At 42.0% G+C, this 24,865-nt stretch overlaps 1 protein-coding gene across 8 annotated transcripts in view; it reads left to right on the forward strand.

The window, feature by feature from the left end:
- The window catches only part of LOC311435577 (uncharacterized protein), an 81,097-nt gene that overhangs the window by 42,598 nt on the left and 13,634 nt on the right, over nucleotides 1-24,865 (forward strand). For 3 of the 8 annotated variants that reach the window (XR_014692217.1, XM_084516734.1, XM_084516735.1), the window contains 3 exons: nucleotides 3,062-3,373; nucleotides 4,095-4,201; nucleotides 6,224-6,531. Coding sequence is in view for 7 of the 8 variants with exons in the window: in XM_084516734.1 (XP_084372860.1) it covers nucleotides 3,062-3,373; nucleotides 4,095-4,201; nucleotides 6,224-6,354 (550 nt within the window). In the remaining variant the exon portion in view is untranslated. Of the gene's footprint in view, nucleotides 1-3,061; nucleotides 3,374-4,094; nucleotides 4,202-5,807; nucleotides 6,532-12,288; nucleotides 12,366-14,526; nucleotides 14,592-17,424; nucleotides 17,524-24,865 lie in introns of those variants that run through there. The other 5 variants (XM_084516736.1, XM_084516739.1, XM_084516737.1 and 2 more) reach the window with 5 other exon arrangements.

Raw genomic sequence — 24,865 nt, forward strand, 5'->3', positions numbered from 1 at the left:
AAACAAAAACAAAATGAGGTTTCTTGTGGTGATCAGACATCTCCACCCACAACTTAAACTTGCTAACATGAGCCAAGCTTTACAAATTGTGCCATTTTAACCTGTTTTGAAGCCTCAGCAGCCTTCTTATCCTGTATCTGATTCTGAGGTTTGAGCTGGCTCTGTTTTATAATTATTTTTGGAGCCCCTAGAAGTTTTTATCCAGGAACTTTATCCTTTCTGTCAGCTGAAGCCAAATGCTTTCCTTGTACATGTCCTATTTTCTCCCATGAAATCACCTTTTGGAGGTTCTCCTGACAAACCTCATTCTCCTAAAACACTAGCCAGATCCTCTGGAAGAGCACAGGCTGTGCTTCAAGCCACTTGTTGGCTTGTTGCAGTTCAAAGACCACCTCACTGAAATCAACCCCAGAGTGTGCAGGAGTCCCTTCAGGGCCAGCAGGGCCACCCCAGCCCTGCCTGGGTGCCTCACCAGCACAGGGGGACTGAGAGCACCCAAACCCCAGGCCCTCAGCAGGACTGAGGCTGTGGCTCGTGATTTTCTGGATGTGAACATTGTCTGTTGTAATAAGCCAGAAAAGGTTAAGGATTCCTGGAGATGGAAAATGAAGAGAATTTCAAACATGAGATATGAGAGTGTATTTTGGATGTGCTAATCATGGTGATTATCAGAACTGTGGTTAACTTCAGTGGAACTGAGATCAGTGGTGCACATGTACTCTGTTTCCATTCTGACTCCTTCAAGGTGAGCACAAAGTCCTTTATTTGGCTTCCACAGCTTTAAAGCCATTGCTTTCCTCAGTTCTCTTTTGCTATTATAATTTTTTAGCACTCATTTCATGCAGCTCAAGACAACCCTCATCAGTATGACGAACGTGCTGAAAGCAACCATGTTGTGGTGAGTTTTGCCATGTGGGTCATCTCTTCTGTGTATTGAGCTCACTTTTGTGCATTACTTTGGAGTTACTCAGTAAAGCTGCTCTGTGTGACTATCTCTGTATTTGCTGTCTGTGCAGCACCACTGTGTGCAGTTGAAGACAGCTATATTTATGCTTTGATATACTTGATTATCAAGTACTCGGTGTTTTCTTGATTAGGAGATTAGGGAACATAAACATAACAGCATATTAGTATTTTTATCACGTCTTTATGGGGAAATAATCCTCCCTGCACAACCTGGCACTAGCTTTTTAAATGTTCCTCTGTTCTTTATCCTCCCACTATTTATCAGGATGCTTGTCATCTCAAAGTCTCTGTCTTCATCAGACATTTCATTCTCTGAATGTTAACTTATTATTCTGAAGTTTTTTGAAGGATAGTCCTTCAGACAATTTTAACCGTTTCTGTTCACATTGCATTTTGACCTGGCATTCACGTTAATGTAATTTTCTGTGCCCAAATCCCTCCTGAAGTTTCTCACCGAAAATGCGAATACACCCATCTTTCCTCAGGCTGTATCTCCTCAAGTTCAGCAGTAAGTCCTGTCCTGAAATGATGGAAAAAAAATGTTCAATTATACAGGTTTACATCCATATCTAGAAAAAACATACAGGCTTATATCAAAGCCTATTCAATTTGATGAGTATATTTTCATTGAGCTCACTGAATTTTCAATCAGGCTGTAATGGGAATCTTTCAGTTTATTTCCCCATGTATTTGCATTTTCTCTTTAGGTTTATAAGCCTATACCTTTCCTTAGGGAAATATGTTCCTGTCTGGTGTATTTTTTGTTTGCAGAAAATAATTGAAAACCTTTGACTTGTTTATAGCTCTCCCTCAAGGACTGACTCCCTTGTGTGTCTTCTGAAAGGGAACTTCCTCCCAAACAAATGCACTTAGTAATGACTTCGGAGAAATAAACATATGGCAACACAATGAGATTTCCTCGAATTTGATTTACCAAAGAATGCAAGTTTCTAATGAGTCAGAAACCACCTTCCCAGTTTATTTTTTGGACATCTGTGCTATGCCAAGACTGGCACTGGATGAGAAAAGGTTTAACTTCCCTGCTCAAAGACAGGTGAACAGACTTAAATTAGAGTAAAATCCAGCCTACTTGTAAGTGATCAGAGTCCAGTCAGTAGACAAATCACACATCAACCTTTCAGCTTCACCCCAGGCTGCTACCTCATTATCTCTGGCTTAGTGATTAAAAATGAACCTGTCAGTTCCGTGGAAGCACTGTCACAGGAGGGATTTTGTATTGACAAGGTGGAGAGCAACACGGGTACACTTTCTGAGGAACATCACAAATACTGCTATGCTCAGCATAACTTGTTAGGCAGTCAGGGAAACAACATTTCTGAGCCACACAAGGAAATCAAATACCCTGCTGCTGTTGGAAGCAACCTTTTGCTTTGCACTGCTAAAAGTAGTGACTTTCTTCCATATATAATGTGAGAGTGTGGTGTTTTCTTCTTTTGTTTCAAGGAAAGTGGAAAAACACCACTGAGCAAGTGTGCCTAGTCTGTATAGTACTCTAATAATATTCTAATTTAATTTTTATGTGAAATCTTGAGCTGCCTCCAATGATACGATTGGCTTCAGACCAAAATTTCACATAAAAATTAAATGCAGGAGAATAATGCAAGTCTCTGCTCTACCATTGCACTCGCGATGTCCCAAGAGTGGCAGAAATAATTCAGTGAGGCTCATAAAGACTGGGAGCACCCTCAGTGCGCCAGGAGTCCCGATGTGGCTGGGGAAGAGCTGCGTGGTCCCTGTCACACAATGAAATGTGAGTGTGCATCTTGCTCTGGCTAGTGTGTTGGGGTAGAGGGAGATGGATCTAAACCTCTGCTGTGCCCTGATGCTCTGGTTATTCTATGTTGCCTTGTGCTTGTGTGAAATAAGTGAGCCTGAAGGTAGAGGAACACTTTAGGGAGTTCATAATCCGTGTCTGCTGCTTGTTTGCAAGTGCACATAGGGCCAGCTCAGCAGCCGTCTGTTCATGCTGGCTGCTCATCTGGTGGGAGCTCCCTCACTGGGACAGGGGCAGCAGGGGTCCTCTGCATCCCTGAAACACAAAGTTGTAAACCAAAATGCTTGTTTTTTTCCTTAGAGAGAAGAACAACTCAGAGCCAGGTCCTCAGCAGGGGAAAGACGACAAGGTCTGTGGGCTTGCAGGGAAGTGGAGCAATGGTTGCCATCAAGGGGGACTTCCAGGCCCAAACAGAGTGTGTCCAGCTTTGTCAGTGTCCTGGTCACAGGCAGAAGTTTGGCAAGGGCCGTGGGTCCTGAAGGAATTGGCTTCAGGCCCAAAGCTCTTTGATTCAACGATATCTCACACCCACGTGATCCTACAACAAGAAGATGGCAAAGAGCGGCTCCTGCAATCTGCTCCAGGTCCAAAAGAGATTTTAAATACACTAAGGTGAGAGACAACGTTTTTCCATGTCCTTCACTCCTCCCTGTGCATGTAATAACAACATGAACGAGAAGTTTATTCTTAAAATACTCTTTCATATGAAAAATGAAATTGGCACATAATTGTCAATACTTGGCAGCTGATCAGCAAAAATGTCCAGCCAGCTCCAGAGCTGAGGCCAGCTAAGCTCTGTAAGCAAGGGGAAAAAACAGTGAGCCAGAATATATGTTTGAATGAAATAAGGATGAAATTTGCCTGGCTGTCGGCTGTAAGTAAAATATTTTAAGGCCCAAGGGCCCAAATAACAATCGCAGACTTTTAGATATAGACATGCATGGGGATTCAGTCTTCAGAGTTAAACTAGAAGACATCCTTGGCAGCAGAACAGAAAAGCAATGCTTGTTTAGGGGATAATGGAAAAACCTAAGGAATGGTTCCTCAGCTTGTATTGATTTTATCTCTTCCCCATTGCAGATTGTGGCTACAGGTGATGCCCTTGCTCTCTCATATATACTCAGCATTCAAATGTGTTTTGTCTTTGTGGTTGCTATCTCAGTCACTGACTTCCTGGGAATTTCTACATCTCTTGTGGATTTTTTTGCAGTTTGAAGAGCTTATATACATATGTGGGGTTTAAAACAGAACTTTAAATAAAATTTTAAATATAATTTAAACCATAGTCTTGTACCATAAAAATCTAAACAGCACTATTTATTTATTTATTTAGCTTCAGGTGCTTCCTGGGAGAGATAACAAAGAGAAGAACCTATAAAAGTGAGATTGGCTACAACGACTATGAAATATTGTATCTGGACACACAATCTCTATATGATGGTAACTGTATATTTATTCTATTTTAAAATCAACCTTCATAGCTGCTTCTTACCCTGAACATATGCCTGGCCTTACTAATGACATGTAGTGGTGGGATGACACATAATATATGTGCCAATTTTCAAAATGAGAGTTCAATAACAAGGTTACTGAACTAGAGGTAGAGCTGATGTAGATATTAAGAGGAAAGCCCAATAAAGATCTACTCATCACAGAATATGTTAGACATCTTGAAACATCTTCATTTGGGGCATTCACAGTAGCATTAGAAATTAATGAAAATAAACTGTCATAAGCTAAGTGACTAAAAGAAGTGCCTATGCCATATAAACAATAATAATGCAGAGGGTCTGACTTAATATGGTTATATAATATTTATAAATATATATATATATATAAAATTTAATATGGTTGTAACTTTCTGCAATAGGAGCTGAATATTTGAAATATTTTAATTGAGAGAAAGATCTCCCATTGTTTTCCTTCTGACTTTAGGCCCATGCTTTGTGTTCATGGCAAACCTAAAGCTTTTGGGCAGGAACCTTGAAGTGTCCTACAGAAGGGTTAGTATTTCCCCTTCACAGCTGTGGGAAGTGGGGATGTGGAGGGATTAAGTCACTTGGCCAGGCTCTTGGAGGTCAATACCATTGCTAGGAACAGAACTGAGATCTTCTGGTTCTACTCACTTTTATGGACTTTTATGTTGCCATTTTTGAGGGGCTGAGTGATGTTTTAGCTGCTCTTATAGCAGTGCAATGTGCTGAGAGAGCAACCAAGACATCTTTATTCCACGCCACCTTTTAACTGTGGCGCACCTGTGTTTAATCCAAAATAATAATAAAAATAATAAATCCTACATTTTGGGTGCGTTATCTGAGACACTTCAATATATTTTTTTATCTTCCTGAGCTTTGAAATGTCTCAGGATGTGCACCCAACTAAAAAGACGTAAGGTAATGATGCAGAATGAGATCCTATCACCTGGGGTAAGAGCTTTCAGAAGCCAACTTTCACAACTGTGTTTTCACATCAATGAATTGTAGCACTGGTGAGTGGAGTAACAGGAGCTAATTGCAAAATGCTGAAGTAAGAAAACTTTGTTGTGGCAGGGAGCTGAAAGCAATACTATCAGCCTTAATGATTGAGGTTTACTAATATCAGTTTTTTGCAAATCAGAGTCTGGTAGTGGAATCTGATATGTTTACTTATGTGTGGCAAGCTGCAGCTGAGCTGAGGATCCCACAGCTCTGTGCAAAAGCACAGTTGATATTTTTGCTTGAAAAGAAAAGTCCAAACCTGAACCTTCTGGGAATCCACCATCTGTTTTGAAAAGGGTCTGAAGAGGTTACCCCCCACCCCTGTCCCCTGCAGGTTAGGGTAGGAGAGGAAAAACAAGAAGTTTGATTCATCTTACTTTCTCAATTTTCCAAGTTGCAGTCTCCAGCTGTTTCCATCTACTTTGTTTTCTGGAAAAGAAAAAAGAAAAAAAAATGAAAAAAAATCTCTTTAGCTTTCTTTTAAGTGGCTCTTTGTTGAAACCTGTGACTTTTTAACAACTCCAGAGCAGTTTTCTTTCTTCGTTTCCCAAAACAAACACCTCTTACAGAGCTTCTCCTCAGCCTGAAATAAAAGAAAAGAAAGGAGAGTAAAAGGAAAACACGGGGCTGGAGTTGAAGTTGGGGGAATGGTGCCTATGGAAAGACATGCGGCCATGCAGTGTGTGACCTCAAGTGTCCATCACAGGTGACAAACGAAAGCCCACCAGTAGGCAAACAGCCAGGCTGCCTTCCACTTTGTCTAAAATCAACAACATTTTACAGAATACTCCCAGACAAAGACTGACTGTGGCACTTAGCATTTGGGGACTGCTGGGCCAGTATTTTATGGGACATTCATCACGTACACTGTATCCCACTTGCAGGGTGTCCTCCCAAGTGTCTCCCTTCCCAGAAGTGCATTAACCCACATGGACTGCAACGTGTAGAAACTGGCTGCTTTCCTTCCTCACCTCCTTTCTCGTAGGACCAGGGCCAGAAGAAATCCCTGCAAATGCTGGAGATCGATTAGCAGCCTTTGATGAGGTGGTTGAAATGGCTGTCACTGCAGTTCCTTCCTCTCCCTCTCTGCAGCTCAACTGCAGCTCAAGGAAGTGAGATTATTGGGTGTTTTTCGGTCTGGAAGCAACTGTCTGAAGTAGAGGGGGTTACTTTGTAAAGGTGCCTTTTTCTTTTGCAAGTTACGGTTCATGTTTCGGGACTGTGGGACAGGAGGTAAAGCAGCACATGATATTTATAGGCAACAAATACTCCAGTGTTAAGGCCAAATTGTGAATACCCTTGGGTGAGAATTTTAATACATTCTTTAATACTTTATCTCGTTTTTTTTTTTTTTTTTTTTTTTTTTTTTTTTTTTTTTTTTTTTTAATGCCTCATATTAGCATAGCTATCATCCATACTGAATGTTTAAGCAGTTGGAGACACAATGCAAGGTTTTATACAGCCAACTTTTACTCATAGTGCAGATAGACCTATTCTTGTCTCCTGACATATTGCCTGTTTTTCAGTCACTTATAATTTCGTGGAACATTTACCATTTCAGTGTTAAGGGTCTGCTTTGGACTGATTTCTTTTCCTCCTGGAAATTCTCTGTAAAGTTGTTACATAGTTCTAAGAATGAAGCAAGGAGGAAAATATTCTTTTGTTGACTTAAAGACTTTCTAAAGACTTTTAAAAGCAGTCCTAGTGGCCCCCTGTTTTGAAATGGGAACTTTAAAATAAGGAAATACGGGTGTCTTTTCTACCAAAAGGCACTTCTTGCTTTTGCTATGAAAATGACAGAGCCAAATTACAATCTGAATGGCTAGATAGTGGGGCTTCGACTTCCTAGGGGAATGCTTGAGTTCCTCTCAACTCCTCTTGCTGTGCATACATGTATGCTGGATGAGTCTGGTCCAGAAAAGAGAAAGAGGAAAAAGCAGAGGGCTGGAATGCATGAAATCAGGCTCAGTAACTGGAGTGGTTTGGTTAGAGAAGTGAAGGATGAGGGAGGGAGATGTGGTGCATCTTCAAATACACAAAAAGCTGTAGTGCTGAGCATGGAGATCAGGCCACATACAAGGGTACATGGAGATTCTCACTCTTGGTTCCTTTGCTGCCTCCCAAATGACATGGGAATTGAATCCAGTCCTGTCCCTGCAAGGGGAAGGAGACGCTGTCCACAGGGAAGTGAAGAGTTTCAAATCAAAGCCCACAGCTGGAACTTGAAGAGAGAAACTATGACTGGGTGAGTAGTGGTAGATCTGCCAAGGGTGGTGCATCTGTAGGAGGAGAAAAGGGCTTGGCTTAGTGCATAGATGAGGATAAGGACCCAACAAGGCTGGGAGATTTGAGAGAATACTGGTAGAGAAGTGAGCCAGGAGGTCAAGGTGCTTGTCCCAGATCCTGGTGGTGGTCTCTGATACCCATCATTATTTTCTGTTATGCTATTAGCTAAATAGAAAAGACCTGTAAAGGGGATTTCAAGACCCCTTTTACCTGCTGGTGGCCATTGTGAATAGCAGAACAATGCCACACAAGGGAATTTGTTAAATCTTTCTGAAAAACAAGCAAAATACTTGCCAACTGAAGAAAATGTTATTAAAGCTGCAAGGCTCAGTACTTCTTGTGTGTACACAGATTGTCTTTCATGACAAGGTTGTAGGGATTATTCTGTGAGTGGTATGGAAAGTTCTGGGAACTGATCGTGGCTGTACAGTTATAGATATTATAGGACCCCTTCCCACTTCCTTGGCCCCAGAAATGCTAGGCAGTGTAGAGGATAAGGCAGAATTTGGGAAAAGAGCATATGGCAAGGGAGCAATGTTCTACCCTGGAGAATTGGATACTGTCCCTTTTTCTGTCACATAGCTCCCATGCGATGATAGCTGAGTCACTCGAGCCAATCTTTTCAGAAGCTGTCAATAGTTTTACATTAGTTTTATTCTTGGTGCAGGACTTGTAGGCGTGCTGAACTTTCACAGCTGCATCTTGAAGTCAGTGGGAGCGGTGCTCAGAACACAAAACACTATTCCAAAAATCTGATTTGGGGAATTTGAAATTATGTTCAACGTGGTTGTGTTTGGCCTTAATCTTCCTGGGACACAGCAGCTTCCTGTCTGAAGGGATACTGCCAAGCCCCATCACTTCAGAGTGATGCTGTGCAGGAAGGTAACAGTGAAGGTCTCAGCTGTGAGGGAGTTGTGCGCTCACTGAAAGCCCCATATGGATATGAAGGATACTGTCTTCAGAGCAGGGTCTGAACAGCTTGTAGGAAATAAGGCAAAAGTGAGTCCTGTGGAAAGTCCTGAGCAACCTGCTCAACTCATTAGAGCAGCACCCTTCCTGTGCAGAGTGTGCATGCTGCAGCTTTGTATGTGTATGTCTCGCCAACTCTAAATTCCTCTGAGTTCTCATCGCAATAGCCTGGTGCATGGACATTCAGTAGAGCAGAAAGTGTGTAAAGGTGGAAATAGGCAATGTCCCCAGTTTGCTCAGTGTCCCAGATAGGAAGAGAGCATTTTTTTCACTTTTAGCGCAAAACAGTATTTTTTTTCACCTTTTCAGTGCAAAAAGTCAGACGGTCAGTATAAGAGGGCTTATACAAGAAAGAGGGCTTGGCACTTTTGCATGTCTGAAGGTGCCAGCATTTCCTCAGGACTCCCTCTGACAAAAACAAAACAAGAACAATATGGGAAAAAAGTATCCAACACCATACCCACCAGCACTCCACTCTGCGTTGCTGGTTCATGCACCATTACTTGGCGGTATCACTAGCTTGTCTGAAACCTTCCCGAACTGCAGCTCTTCCAGTGTCACACCAGTAGGCACATTAGAAACACAGTTCACTGACTGCTGAGTGCTGCGTGCACTGTTTTAGGGTTAAACAGAATAATGCTATCTCTTTCCTAGATGACTGGTTATAAATTTATATAAGATGGATGAATATCTAAATAAAAATCGTGGTCATAAAGATTGTTCCAGCAAGGAAGAAAAATCAGTGTTTTCTGAAATTAGTTTTCTCTGATGCAATCCTATTTAATTGATTTAATAGCAAAGACAGCACAAAGCCCTCCTCCTCTTAACACAGCAAGAATCACAGAAGAGGCATGGCCTCTGTTTACAGCTCAAGTCTATTTTCCATTAAACAGTATAAAAGCTCTTTTTCCCTTTTCTCTCAGCTTTTCTCGGAGGCACATTCCTGGCCCTTGTTGTGTCTGTGCTGTTGGCTTTTTCCCTGCCACCATCTGTCTCTTCCTTTGATCTTTTTGTGTCTCTCTTAGACACCCAACTGGTCACAAAACAATGGCCAGTGACACTCTTCCACCCATGTGTCTCGCAGGTGCCTTTCTTTTGGACAGTGATGTGTGCTAGTGGTTGGAAGGAAAACTGTGTTTGTATCAGCTACCTGGCTGAATCATGAATGTGACTGGTTCTTGCAACTGAGAGCTATAAGGGCTGTGTTCACCCTCATTTGGAGAAAGTTTACCCCAAGAGCTAATAAAACTGTTGATGAGAAACTGGACTGTTTCTCCACACCATTGAGAAACACTGAAAGCAGAGCACTTGTGGCTGTACCAGAGAACAAAAGTCCTTTCATCTTCTGGTTGCAGTCTCTGTGCTTCATCTGGCCATAAACTTGATGTTCTTCCTCAGAGCTGTTGGACTTACAAAGTTTGAAGAAATGTGCTTCATGCATTTGAGGATTACTGTACTTCTTTCTCATTCATTGCAAAGTTGTATTTAGTTTCCTAAGTATGAATTGTCAGCTTTCTGCTGTTTTCTCTTCATTTTTTGCTTGTCTCTTTTAAACTAGGAGTTGCCAGACTGGATACAGCAAACAAAAGGCAGCCTCATCAGTGCTGAATAGAGGGAGAAATAAAAATTTATCTGTTTGCTGTATTCTTCCTCATGCGGCCCAGTAAGAGGTCTGCTTTACACTGTTGGTGCATACATGCATGGCTGCAGTGGTGCCCACTGCAATGCCCAGGTTGTTTTCAGAAAGACTGCTCCTCAAGCCCATAGTTCACAGACTGTGCTGAGGTGAAGGGTTTCCTTGACTCAGGTGCAGATATTTCTCTTAAGCTTTATGGCATTTCCTAATCCCCAAGTTTCTCAATATCCTTCTGGATTAAAACTATGATGTTCGAAATGGTAAATTTAGTATTGTCTAGAAGTTTGCTGCGGGTGGATTCAGTCTTATCCAGGTTGCTGAAGAAGCTACTGAACAACATCAACCCCAGTGTTGACTTTGGGAGGACTCTGCTTATTCTGGATGCCAGCCAGACATCATGCCATTGATCACTTACTCTTGAAACATGCCAGTCCAGCCAATTTTCAATCCAAATGTCAGTCCTAGTCAGTATCAAAAACATATTCAATAGTTGATTGCCCTGTTCCTTTTTTATTTAAGTAGCATTTTAGTTACTACTATCTGTATTCATTCCAGTTTTGAATTAAGTAGTGTGACTATTGTATATAGGCAATTTTTGCTCAGTTCCTCACTGGAGTGAGCATGGAGTAGACTGGCACTGTTTTGTTATCTTCCAAAATACAGATATGAGCATATGTTTGTGAGGGGAATAAAAGCTGAAGTAGTGACTCTTCTGAAGTAGGACTGGCCTCTGAGAAATCCCCAGTACCCAGCTAGACCTGCAGAAAGTGTTGTCTTCTCTACAAGTTCACTTTGTAGGTTTCAGTTATCCCTGAAGAACAGGCTGGGTTGTCAGAGTCTTCCTGTGGGAACTAACAGGTATGGCATTTCCAGTGCTTCACGCACCCAGGGATTATACTGGTAGCATCATGTTCCCAGACTGTTGAAGCTGAGGCAAGGGGACAGGATGCTTGGTAGACTTAAGGCAGTTTCTCCAGCACTGGTGGGCAATGACAGTGGTGAATATAATAAATTCAGGCTTTTGGCCATCATAGCATTCTGCATCTCTAAGGAAATGGAGAGGTCCTGCAGTGGGAAAGATTAGCCTTTGGAGAGCAGGAGCACTTCTAACACAAGCTACACGTGTGCACCTTCAGACAGTGGAGGCTGTTTTGCTTTGGCTTGCTTTCAAAGCTGTTTCCTCCCGGCACCGCAGCTTCAGCTGTCCTTCAGCCCTGCATTCAGGTCCCAGCCAAGCATTGCGTCACCCTCGCAGAGATGTTACAGATGTCTGAGGGTGAAGGGGTCGTACACCTCTCGCTGGGCTTAGGCCTTCTGAGCAGTTGCTCAGGGGTTGCTTGCAGATGTCAGAAGACATTGGGCTGCTTTAGGAAGGCAGGGTACCGAGCTCATTGCTGTGGTGCCAGTTTTGTCACTTGGGAGCTCCTAGGAAATGGTCAGCTCGCTGTATCAATGGTTTGAAGTCAAGTAGAGAGCAAAGGGGAGATTTGTCTAAAGGTCACTGCAGTCCTCCTTTGCTGAAACCTCCTAAAGTTGTTAAAGTTTTCTATAATAAAAAATTAGAAAAATGTGAGATCCTTTCAAAGACAAGATATGCAAAAAATATTCTGTTGCAGGACTACAATAAATCAATAAATGTGAAAAGAAAGTCTATATTCCATGCACAAATGGTATGTGGCAATCACCAAAATTAAGGCTTCTTCAGCTCCTCAAAATAGGAAAGTCAGTCTGTTAATAATCATCCTTTTCTTTGGACTAGCCTAGCATCCAAGACTTCTATCCGAGAAGATTTAGCTGATTCTTTCTTTCCATTTAAGTTTAAATAGATATTGTGCCAAGGAGTAAAGTTTCAGCAGGATTAGGTCTTTCCTTTGAGACCAAAGCAATCTTGGCATTCATTTGCTTGTATAAGAATCTCATCTTCAATTGGAAAGAACAAAACAAAACATAGTTACAATGAAGATTTCAAAATATCTCTTTTGAATAAGGTCCCACCAAGAGACAATTTCGGATGTGTAAATATAGAGACAGTCAGAAGTAGGTCTTTATCCCAGTATCCTTCCACAATTTGAGCACCTAGGACTTTGCTGGGTATTGGGCTTTTAGACCAAAATCAGTATTTTTAGTACACAACTGGTTTTATTCTTTTTCTGGTTTAGCAAATTTGACTTCTGGAATCTCTGCTTTTTGAAAAGAATATTGGCAAATGGGAAGAGTTTTGGAAGAAAACTGCAGGAATGATCCAATCTGGAATAATTTCTTACAGTGAGAGACTGAAGAAAAAGCTAACAGATTTCTATCTTGGTTTTAAAAATACTTATGTAAGGAAATTATTTTTTTTCTGAGAATAGATGACTCAAGATTTATAACAGCACAAGTAAAATTCAGCTCTGGAATCCAAACCCAGACAAAATTATGCTGGAAATATGGTGCATCCTTTTCACAGTGAAATTTTTATGATGAATCCTTATTACTGGGTATCTAGAAGTCAAGAATGAATGTTTTTTGAAGCAGTGGAAATGAGTAGCAGTGAATTGAGATAGGCACAGGAGTGACAGGCAGAGATGTTGGCCTGCAGATTTTCTGGCCATGCAGAAGATCAGACTAATGAGGTAGTTCCCAACAGCTTTTTGTGGTGGTTTTACCGTGCTGGGCAGCTAAACCCCACAACCGCTCTCTCACTCCCCCTGCTTTAGATAAGGAGGGGGAGAAGTAAAGCAAAGAACAACTCACGGGTTGAGATAAGGATAATTTAATTAAAGGGAAATACTTATAATAACTAAATAAAGACTACCATGAACTAAACAATTTAACTAAGGGGAAATAAAAGGGAAAGGGGAAAAAGGGAGGAAAACAAACAAACAAAATAAATGAAAGCTATATGGAAGTGCAGAGGAAAGAAATTACTCTCTACTTCCCACAAATGAGCAATGATTGACCACGTCCTTGAAGCAAGGCCTCAACGCACGCAGCCGGTGTTCGAGAGGAGGACCGACGTCTTCTCAACGAGAGCCCACCCCTCCCCTCTTCTTCCTGTTTCCACCTTTTATTGCTGAGTGTGACACCACATGGTATGGAATATCCCTTTGATTGGTTTAGGTCAGCTGCCCTAGTGATGTTTCTCTCCTCACTTTTTTGCCCACCCCCTAGGAGGGTTAGAGAAAGGCCCAATGCTGTGCCACTGCTGCTCAGCAGTAGACACAACACTGGTGTGATAACACTGCTGTTCCAGCTACAAGTACAGAGTACGGCACTGAATGGGCTGCTGCCGGGAAAGTTAACATTCCAGCCAGACCCAGTACACTTTTGCAGCCTGACTTTCATGTTATTGCTTTCACTTGTTTTTCCTCTTGCTTCCCCCACCTTGGCAGTATTGCTACATCCTCCTTCCCTGCCTACTGTAGATGCTTCTTGTTCTCCTTGCATTGCTTCCTCACCAACACCAACCCTTGCTTCTAGTCTGCCTTTGTCTCTATCTCCCACACCCCGGCAGCCCCACGACTGACCTGAGCAATGCTGGCAGCATTTATTGGTTTGGGTGCTACTCAGTGACGCCTCCTTGACCCGTGGTGCAAGGTACCCCACCAGGGACAGGGCTCTCAGAGATTCACAAGCACTTCCCTGCCTGTCTGAAGATCCAGAACAGCCCGAATGTCATGATTTGAGCAGCATCAGCACTTTCTGTAGCTCTCTTCTACCAATAGTTTCAGGCTATATCCAAGCTACATACAGAAAATAGATTCCTGTTTGGTTCTGAGTTAGATATAAATGGAAACATTATGAGCATGTGTAGATTTGATAGATAGCAATGGTATTTGTGGCTGAAGATCAAGTGAGAAGGTTTAGGGTTATTACTACTATTTCCAGCTGTCCATGGCTATTTAGAAAACTCTACAGAAACACCTTTCAGAAAATTGTTTGCAGAAAAGAGGAGTAGTATCCTGGCACAGAAACACAATGTGTTCTGACATATCCAGTGCAATTTCTTTTTTTTCCCTTTTATTTTAAACAATGACATTGAAAACAAATGGATGCATGAAGAGAGAGAGCACCCTCCATGAGGTCGCTACTTTGATAAAATGCTTTACAGGATCCAGGTCTTTCACCATATGGTGAGACCTGACACATCCTCAGCATTTCCACTGTCTTTTTTGGACAAAAATTGAGAGTTAAGGACCTGGCAAAACAAATACATGACTGAAAATGTGTGTGTTATTAGTGTGAGAGTGCTTTTGGCAACCATGTTATTGGTATGTCTGCTGTAGTGTTTTACTGGCTCTCAGATGCTGTAAACAAATCTGAAAGGGGAGGAAGATTTAGAATCTAACTAATGAGCATGAAAGTCACAGAAAGGAAATGAAGACAAATGGCTATTGACACTGCTTCTCTCTTATTAGGCAGTGATTAATTTTTCAGTTGATAAAACCACTTCATCCTACCAGAGCCACGTGGTGGAATTAGGCAGTCAATATTTGGGGGCTTGCATTTCCCAATAACACCAAAAAGCTGAGGTTGTTGCAGCAGTCCTGTAAGCTCACCTGGCTCTCTCCATCCTGGACTGCCTGCCCGGTGGCTCTAGGATCAGCTTTTCCCTTAACCCCCTGTCTGGGTGATGCTGAAGGATGTTGGCACTTTTGTTGGCCCTGCTTGGCTTTGAAACAGAGAAAGTGGAAGACTGGGCCTCAGAGCCAAAACTCCGTGAAAAGTGGATTTTCACCTCCAGAGCAGCATTACAGCTGATTTCCACTGTATAGCGGGGAGCAATTATAACATCATGTATGCTTTGTCTGGAGTTTGTTCTCCAGCTGTTGAAACAGTATCTTTTTACTTTAAATTAAACCGAACTGCAGCCAGCATCAACATCAAGCTCCAGCAATGTAATGGCTTAAATCTCCAAGGCCAGATGCAGATCTCAGAAACGCTGGTGTGAATCTAGAGGAATTCCAGCTTAAGCTAGTGTGTGCAAGATCAAGGAGCTGATTTTGGACCAGTGATCTGCTTTCACAGGAGTGCCAGGGATGTATTTTAAGGATTTTAAATCTAAATAGCTTCTCCCTATCACTCTAAAGCCACTGAAGATCAAAGCTAAATATTACTGGTAAACAAACAAACAAAAGCTTGGGGAAAAAGGTATACCTTCGATTTCCTTCACAGTTAAATTTTAGTTAAGGAAAAATGTAATAATAATAATAAAAAAAAACATCTCTGGACCATTTTTTTTTATCCATCACAGCAAAATTCAAAGTGAGCTGGGAGAGTACAATTAAAAAATGCTGTTTCTTTATTGGAAAAGGATTCTCGCAGGCTTTATGGTGGAAACCTAAAGACCTATATTTTGTTCACTGTCATTTTTTGCCATGATGTGTAAATCTTCAGTTTTGATTAAAGACAAGTGATATAAAGTCTGTTTCATAGCACTTCATATTTTCTTAGCCTGACTTTGTTATGAGAAATCCTTGGGGGACTTGGTTAGAAACTGTTGGTTTAGTGTTTTATTATTTTTTTTTTTTATATGCCAGACACTGAGTGATTGAGGGGAGGGGAGTGGAATTGAAGTAAAATTCCTTAAGCTGAAAAAAGTGTATATTTGGGTGAAAGGACTGGGGGGTTCTGTTTCACACTTCTGTACCTCAAAAATAGCTGAAGGGAATTTTCTAAAGATTTCTACATATCGTACACAGTTCATCCCTGGACTGGGACCAAACATGGAAAGGATCATTCCCCAAAGGAGAACTTGGGTGGGTTGTAAATAATACGTGAAAACAGAGAATGATACTGGAAATCTGCCCGTAAAGAGAACTCTTGCAGCCTATGTTGAATGAAATACCGCCTCAAGGAAGTATTTTCACCCCCCCTTTTTTTTTTGGTGCTCAATAGCATTCGAAGGGAAGTACCTAGGTAACATTGCACCTCCCCATCCTCCTGTGTGTCTGAGGCCCCTGCAGCCACGAGCACAGTACATTTGGAGGCAGAGCTACACCAGCTCTGTTGCAATTCCCAGGCATGTGCTGGCTGCTTGAACAGTCCTGGGAAGACGTGCCTGAAGCAAGATACAGCACCAAGAGGCAAAATATCTTATGGCCTTGGCTTTCATTCATCACCCAAACTGTATTTCGCTGGCCAGGAGCCTAGGTCCATTCTCACTGTCCCATATCATGCTCAGGCACTGCACATAGGGAGGGCGATGCTCCTAGTGATCATCACGTTTTGCAACAGATGATTGGAGCTGCACTGCCAGCTTACCCAGGCATGGTGAAAGATGCATAAATCCCACATGAAAAAACAGTGCTGGGACAAGAAAACTAGAAGTGCATTCATCTGTTCACTGGCTTAGAATAAATGGATTCCCCTCAGCTGTGGGAGGAGAAAATGAAAAATACTTTTATTTTGTTGCTATGTTCCTCACAGAAGAAATTCTCCTATTTTGCTACTAGGACGAGGTTTTCATCAGTACCATCTATGTGATACAACTATGTGCTTATGCATCAGCTTTTCCATTTTCTGTCATTTCAATAAAAACAAGCAAACAATGGGGCCGCTTAAGTGTTCAGTATTTGTATTTTAGCAACTCTTCCAAACAAGCTCCAGCATGTTGCAAGACAGCTTGATGTTTTGCCTCAATGATTTGCCTTATTTCTTGAATGGTGAGATTCTTATCTGTTTCATAACATGAAAAAAAAAGAGGAACTCATCATCCCTCCTCATTCCTTTTCACTCCAGAATATTTTCTTATCTTTTTTTTTTTTTTTTTTTTTTTTTTATTTAGCAACGTGATATGAAAGACATGAGACTTGAATCCACAAGCATGCATAGTCTCATTGATTTCAGCATGAGTTATGCTTTGCAGGTTTGTATGTATAAATAGTAACAATAAAACCAAAGCGATCTCTGGGCCAAACCCCCTGAAGCGACAGAGTGGATATGTTGGTCATAAAGCAGCCCAGCATAGCATGGTATTAGAAATGCAAGCCGAAGTGCCATTCCATTTGCATTAAAAAAAGTACATGTTAAAATAAATGGCCCACTAAATCATCTATATTACGTTTTACTGCTCTTTTAGCAGTGCCATGCATAGATACCTTGGCTAACCTCATTCTTATTTTGTCAAGGTCCATATGCCAAGAAGACCTGGCCAAGAATAAATTCTGCAGAGCAACTTATGTTCATTCAGGGAATACTGGGCCAGCTAGTGATCTGAGTGATTCATGTGCGAATGTGAATGACTCTGCCCAGGACTATTGCTCTGTTTGCAATATTCTTTTGCAAATGCTCAGCAGTCGCATATTTTTGTATAGGGTCCCTCTTGTCTGGAATAAACAAACACAACAGCAAGCTCCACAGCAAATAGGAAACCCAGAGCAAAGAAAAAGACCACATATAAAATAAACTCTGACAGTAAGTAACGAGTCAAGGTAGTATTTATTCTTGAAATGTCTATTATTTATTTGTGTTGTAGCAGTACTTAAAGGCCAAGGCTACTTTGTTCTAACTACCATGAAGACAAAATAAAAAGCCTAAGCTCCAAGGGCAAGCCTGTCTGCCTCTACATCTACATTTGCTGTTTTAGTATCACTCATTTGTCTCTGAAATACCAAAGCGATGGGAGAAATCTCATCCACCTCCCTTCCTTTCAGACCTGAAATCCCAGGAGCTCCAATTCAAATCTTCTCCCGTATATTTATTGCTTATTAAATGAGATACAGGAAAGGATTATAATTCAGGCTGCAAAATTCTACCTTCAAAAGCTAGGAAATGCCAGATTAAATATGTAATAGTAATTCAGTCCTCTTAGGTATTATATACATTATGATACAAGACATAATTTTTCCTTTCTCCTGGCAGCCTTGCCTCATTCAGTGCTGGCAGACAAATCAATGAGCTGTGCTTCAATATTTGCTTTTATTCAGGTGGCTGCATGTATGGTATATATCTACTAGACTAGCACTGCATGCTAGTCAAAGTCCAGGGTGAAAAGAAAACATTTAGTTTCTTACTTTTTTTGTGCTGTCCTTTTGTGTGAAACTGAGGTAGCTTTCCAGACTCTGGAGGCAATTGTGCCCTCAGAGCAGTCTTCTTCCTACTCCCTGTGTCTTCTTCAATCTCAGCTGTTGCCCACCAAGTTCCTCCTTTTGCTTCCCCAGTCTTCCTTCCTCAGGCACTTTGTCACAGCCCAATCTGCTTCACAGGTTTTAAGCTTTCCTCTCTGAGTTCACAGCCCAAGTGACAAAACCTCCTCATCTAACAATCTCTCGCTTTCCCCCATTGTCAGGGATGCACTTGACTTCCACAGGAAGAAACGTGACAGATTTTGACAGCAAGGCTCCAACACATCAAGGACTAGACCAGATTTCCTGTAGTTCTTTTAAAACGACGGTCCAGGACTGAAAGTCCTTTTCACTGGCACCCAGGACAACAATGGCTTTCTTGCAGATATTCTTTCCTCCTTGTAAAATTCCCACATTTCTGCAGGATGTCTGAGAACAAACTGCCAAGAGTTTTTTTTTCTCTTTACTGTTGTAAATAAAAACATATTTCCTTGCCCTGAGCCTCTCCACACAATTGCAGTGTCTGATCTAACTTCAGGGGGAAAAAGAAACATGGGAAAAAATGACTATTTCCTAGATTATTAAATAAGAATTGGTGATTCATCATTTGTGCTTGAGAGTGTTTTAGGTATTTGGTGGTCTGTGGATGCTGTTGTAGGAGTCTCTTATTTCCCAATGCCCTCCCACTAGTAAGAATGCTGCTGGGAGGAAAGATGTGTGGTTGAGGAAGTACACTGGGCAGTCTTTTGGGGAGAGTCTTAAATGTCTCCTGAGTATATTGTAGCTTGAGTTAGAGTCCCAATCTAACATGGCTTGTTTGTTTTTAATTTAGAAAAATCTTGGCACAATCAATGCACAGGTGAAAATAACCTTTTGTTAGAGCTTGATTTACACCAAGACTTCCAGTGTTACTTGCATGTTCCCCAAAATGTGTTGGCTCAGTGGTGCTTTGTAACACAACTAACAGAGCATGCACCAAAATAAGCCTTCAAAGAAACCCACATTTTGTTACAGAGTACCCCAGCTCTTTGTGCAAACCATCAAATTCCTCATAATGGAGCATGGAGGACAAGCGTCACCTGAAATAAAGGGGACAGGAGTACTCCCTTGTGAACTCTGAGTCTATAAATGTGTTTGGAAAGTGTTTTAGAAATAACACTAAAAGATTCAGCTCTGTTCTGGATAGAAGCTTCGTTGCTGTAGAAAGACCGCATTTTTGGAAAGAGGTGGCTAACCCGAGAAATTCAGCACGCTGAAAGAATGCAGTTGTCAGATTTCCTTTGATTGCAATTGCTAAGGGTGAAAGTAATACGGCTGAGCTTGTTGGATTCACTTATATTTCTTGGATGCATCTATATTTGCTGTGCTAAAAACCCTTTGAAACAGTTACAATTGCGATGTAGAATTTTATACAAACTGCCAAGAGACTGCAGGCCCCTTGGCTCCTGTGTGGTCTTCCTTCCCAGACCCCTGCACAGCATCAAGCCTATGCACTGCGTGGCTCACACATCACACCCAGCATCAGACGTCCCGCACCAACTAAGTGTGAATAAATTCCCACATGGGAGAAACATTGGGGTTTTTCAGATTTTCAGATCCTGTGTCTGGCTTCTCCTGTCTGTGTGGCTCAATTTCAGATGTAGATTTTTTTATATATATATATATATATATATTTTTCCCCAGGGGTTCGCAGCTCTCTCTGCACTGCCCAGGCTTGAGACAGCAGAGGGCAGCAAGAGACAGAGAAGATGGTTTCATGAACTGGGTCATGTCCCACTTTTTGATATTTGTTAGCTCGCTGCAGTGCTTGCATCAGCCCCAGCAGGGTGAGCTGCCCAGTCACAGGCTAAGTGGCAACCTGGCCTTGCCAGCCAGGCCTCTCCAAGCAGGCCTGAAAGGAAATCATGCTGATTTAGGACACTCTGCCTGGTTAACAGGAGTGCCATATGGCATTTTATCATGCTCATGTTGAAGAGCTATAAAAATCTGAAATTAGTTATGGTTAGCATTCAGCAGGCAGCAAAGTGTGCCACTTGCTTAACTCCGAGTAAGTGATTTCTTACACAGTCAGGGGAGCTGCTGAGTTGCAGTCCTTCTCTCCTGTACTCCACAAATCTCTGAAAGGAAATGCATGTTTGGAAAATGTATTGTGCTGAAGGACAAAGAGAAAGGGTCATGGCTACTGTGTGATTTCTAACATGGCGATTGTTCACATCATTAGGCTTGTTTGGTCAGAGGAATTATTTCTGCACTGAACAAATGTTTGCAAAATTTGGCATAATCTTCATGCTACAGAGACTTATTATGCCAACAGGACAATCTGGGAAACTCAATCCTGTATAATGGGGAGATCAGTCGAGCTGGGAGCCTTCTAGCAGACTCTGTTCCTCCCCTGGGGGGCAGAGATGCCTGAAGAAAAAAGGCAAGTAGTTCAGATGGACTTGAGAAGCATGTGGGGGGGGGGTGATGGAGGAGGAGATAGAATATGAAAAACAGTATGAAAGGACCTGAACTTTCAGTAAAAACATGTTTCAGAAGAAGAGAGCACTTTTTCTTGGTTTGTGGTTTTAATTTCTTTTTAATTTTGTAAGCAGAGATGGCGTGCTGTCGTACAAACATGTAGCAGAGTGAAGCTGGCTCATCTAGTTTCACCGAAACCCAAGAAGATCATCCTAGCTCGGTTTCTCATAAATCAGCTACTTCTAAACATTGCTCCTTCTACGTAATGACAAGTGTGCTGTATTGCATGCTTTATTTTTTACAGCTGCTGTCAGGCAGTCTGCCCCACTGCTGAACATGGAGCCAAACTCTGGCATGAGCTGGTGGCAGGCAGGGGCAGTGAAAGGAGCTCAGCCCCATCCTGGGGTCCCAGGGTCCTGGGGTTCATCCCCAAATCTTTGTGTGAGCTGTGCATTACCTCAGCTCACCAGCTGGGCATCGCTCTCTGCAGGGTCAGGAGTTCTGAGACTGGGCTTTACTTTTGAGGTCCCCAAAAATGAAAAACAAACAAACAAACAAACAAACAAAAAAGATCACTCCTCTTAAACATGGTTTCCTACTTCAGTTTGTGGTTTTTAATAAAGACTTGTTTCCATCTTTTTCATGTAATATGATAGTAGTCAGCATGATAGAGCACGTTTTGAGGGCGTGCAGCAGGTGAGATAGACCTTCAGTTCGATCCAGTGAAACTATTTTACATTTTTATGTAATGTTCTTTATTTTTTGTTTAAGCACCTTCAGTATGGACCATCTTCCACAAGAATTCTATATTTCACTGTCAAATGAAATTCTTTGTTAAAGTTGATTGTACTCCATCCTACTACAGCCCAAGAACTGTAAAATGTGGAGCACGGCCAATTTCTGTCTAAAAAGTCTTCTGATTGAAAGAGATGTTTTTGTTTTGTTCCATAGGAGTGGGATTTGGGCCTAAAATCCAGGGCAGACTTCATGCTGAAGTCAAAGCAACCACAACCATTTTATAAATAGGCTCCTAACAGAGACTGTTGATGCTTATACTCCATGGTGATGAGCTCTGTACAAAAACCATGGGCAGATCTTCAAGAGACAAAGGCAATACAATGTTAGGTGACAAACATTTCTGTGTAGTTTAGCCCTACTTTCAGTACTGTTGGACATAGTGGAGCAGACAAGAGCCTTCCCAAGCTAAGGGAGCAGCTGCTGGCTCTGGAGAGGTGGCCCAGCACAGCAGTAGCCCTGCAAAGCCATGTTATCCATCTCTTAGATCTCTGGAAATCTTTACATAATGGTCTAAGTGGATTTTAGAAGCACTCTGTCTTCTAAGGAGAAATCATCTATCTATCTATCTACCTAAATAAATAAATAAATAAACCTGCAGTGTTTATTGACCAAAGCCCCACATCATGGAGGCATGCTCCACTTCACGTTATTCACTGTAGTTGTGATTTTCAAAAGTCTTCTGGGATCTAGAGTAAGTAGTGGAAATGAAATGTAATTTTCACAGAATCACAGAATCACAGAATTTTCTAGGTTGGAAGAGACCTCAAGGTCATCGAGTCCAACCTCCAACCTAACGCTAACAGCCCTCCACTAAACCATATCCCTAAGCTCTACATCTAAGCGTCTTTTGAAGACTTCCAGGGATGGTGACTCCACCACTTCCCTGGGCAGCCTGTTCCAATGCCTCACAACCCTTTCTGTAAAGAAGTTCTTTCTAACATCTAACCTAAAACTCCCCTGGCTCAACTTAAGCCCATTCCCCCTCGTCCTGTCACCACGCACGTGGGAGAACAGGCCAACCCCCACCTCTCTACAGCCTCCTTTAAGGTATCTGTAAAGAGCGATAAGGTCGCCCCTGAGCCTCCTCTTCTCCAGGCTGAACAAGCCCAGCTCCCTCAGCCGCTCCTCGTAGGACTTGTTCTCCAGGCCCCTCACCAGCTTCGTCGCCCTTCTCTGCACCCGCTCAAGCACCTCGATGTCCTTCTTGTAGCGAGGGGCCCAAAACTGAACACAGTACTCGAGGTGCGGCCTCACCAGAGCTGAGTACAGGGGGACGATCACCTCCCTAGCCCTGCTGGTCACGCTGTTCCTAATACAAGCCAGGATGCCGTTGGCCTTCTTGGCCACCTGAGCACACTGCTGGCTCATATTCAGCCGACTGTCCACCATCACTCCCAGGTCCTTCTCTGCCTGGCAGCTTTCCAACCATTCCTCTCCCAGCCTGTAGCTCTGCTTGGGGTTATTGCGCCCCAGGTGCAGGACCCGGGCGCAATAAAAAAATTCTTAAAAAAATTCTTAAAAATTTTCTAATTTTTAAATTAGAAAAGAATTTCTACCATTAAAGGGTTCTAACATAAAGCAGGTGACAGACTGAAAGTTTTATTCCTTCATCGCAGACAGTAGTGAATGCTTCTCATAAATCTGGGAATAAATGTGCAGGTTAAATTACACATCTGGTGAGCAAAACACATGAGTAGAGTCTACGGATGGAAATTTCATTCCATGTCCTGCTACTGAACAGAGAAACTGGCCCTAGATGAATTTTCATTGAATTCAATCTGTTCTAATATTGTGTATAAATCCCTGAGATATACTGCAGGATGAGTTTTGCCAGACTAGCTTCTTTCACAGTTGAAGATATTTTCCTTACTTATTTTTCCCTCCTTATTCCCTCCCTGGTGTATCACTGCACAGTGAAAACCCCTGTGTGCTTGTTAGTGAGCTGGAGGAAAATGCATCATACCCTTGCCTTTAGGCATAGCACTGTAACATCATCCCGTGCAATTAACAGCTTACAAAATGTTTCTTTCTCTCACTGTTCACAGCACAGATTATAGATTACTTGCCGAAATTTGTCTTCTCACTTAGGGCAGGGATCTGCTGCTTGGTAAATTTCCAGGATATGTCACCCAGACATCAAAATACCCCTTAGCACAAAAAAAAAAAAAAAAAAAAAAAAAACACCTTTCCCCCACCTGGGATTTCGCAGTGATTGATTTCCTACCAAAACGCCTCCCTCATCCACACCTCAGGAACCAGAGACATGTAAATACCCAGAGCTTCCAAAATTTGGTTGTCTTCCTTGTGGTGGATGCTGTCACCAGACATACTGGACCAGTTACTAAGAGCAGTGCTGCGGTAGCAGGAAGGGTCAGGCTGCACCACAGGTAGGCTCTGCAAAGTTGCAATGGAGTTTTCCTTCCTATTGACCCTGCCCACAGCTGACATTTACTTAGCAGCTCCTTTTCCTCTTTCCTCCCACCACCTTCCCTGGGTCTGTTTCCAGAAGTGGCCAGTGTATCTTGCAGGTGTCAATCAGCATCCCAGAAAGCCAGGTCAAAATTCACTGTTAATCCCTCCTTTCTCAGCAAGGTTGAAAGCCTCTTTCGTTATGCTGACTTCACTGGCCCAGCCAGTGTGTTTTTTCCAAAGCTATAATCTGTCTCCTAGTGAGTTAAGTTGATTTCTGCAATAAGACTGCCTCAGTGCTTCTTTTTCCTGCAGTATGTTAACATGAAGAGAGCAGAAATTTCCAAATATTTGTCAGAGAAACTCATTCTCCTTGTAACCACTTACCTAAGAAAAATGAATTAACTCTCCTAGATTTATTTTTCTTAGTGGTGCCTAGATACAGCGCTGCTGAGTACATTGGGAATTGTATAAATAGAACTGTCCTGGAGAATTTGTTTGGAAAATAACTGAATCCTACTAAAAAGCTTTGGGGATGAAGATGCAACTTTATCATCACAAACACATCTTAATGGCTCTGTTTCAAGTATAAAGGATTTTGCGCATGGGCTAACAACTTTACGCTACATTTCAGTCTGCTTTTGTTTAAAATCAAGCAGAAAATACTTGAATAATGCTTTACCAGGGCAACATTTCAATTCCTTAATGGCTTTATGTTATCAGGCAAAGGCAATAACACATGAACACACATGCAGACAGCATGGGTAGGACAATTGGTATGATAGGCTGGCATGTGGGATAGACATGCAATTCCTGAAAAGTGTTCCCAAAACCTCAATACTGTCAAATTTGACTTTTTTTTTTTTTTTTTTTTTTTTTTTTTAAACCCAGATCAATACCTAACTGATAACAGAGTCCCATAGTTCCAGAGTCCCAGCTCCTTTTGGGTTGAGAGGACAGACAATGTGGGATCTAGACCCCTTCCCTGATGCAGAACCCATAAAATGAGTATGGGTTGGATAAA

The sequence above is a fragment of the Aythya ferina genome, assembly GCF_964211825.1.
Source record: "Aythya ferina genome assembly, chromosome: 4".
Taxonomy (NCBI): domain Eukaryota; kingdom Metazoa; phylum Chordata; class Aves; order Anseriformes; family Anatidae; genus Aythya; species Aythya ferina.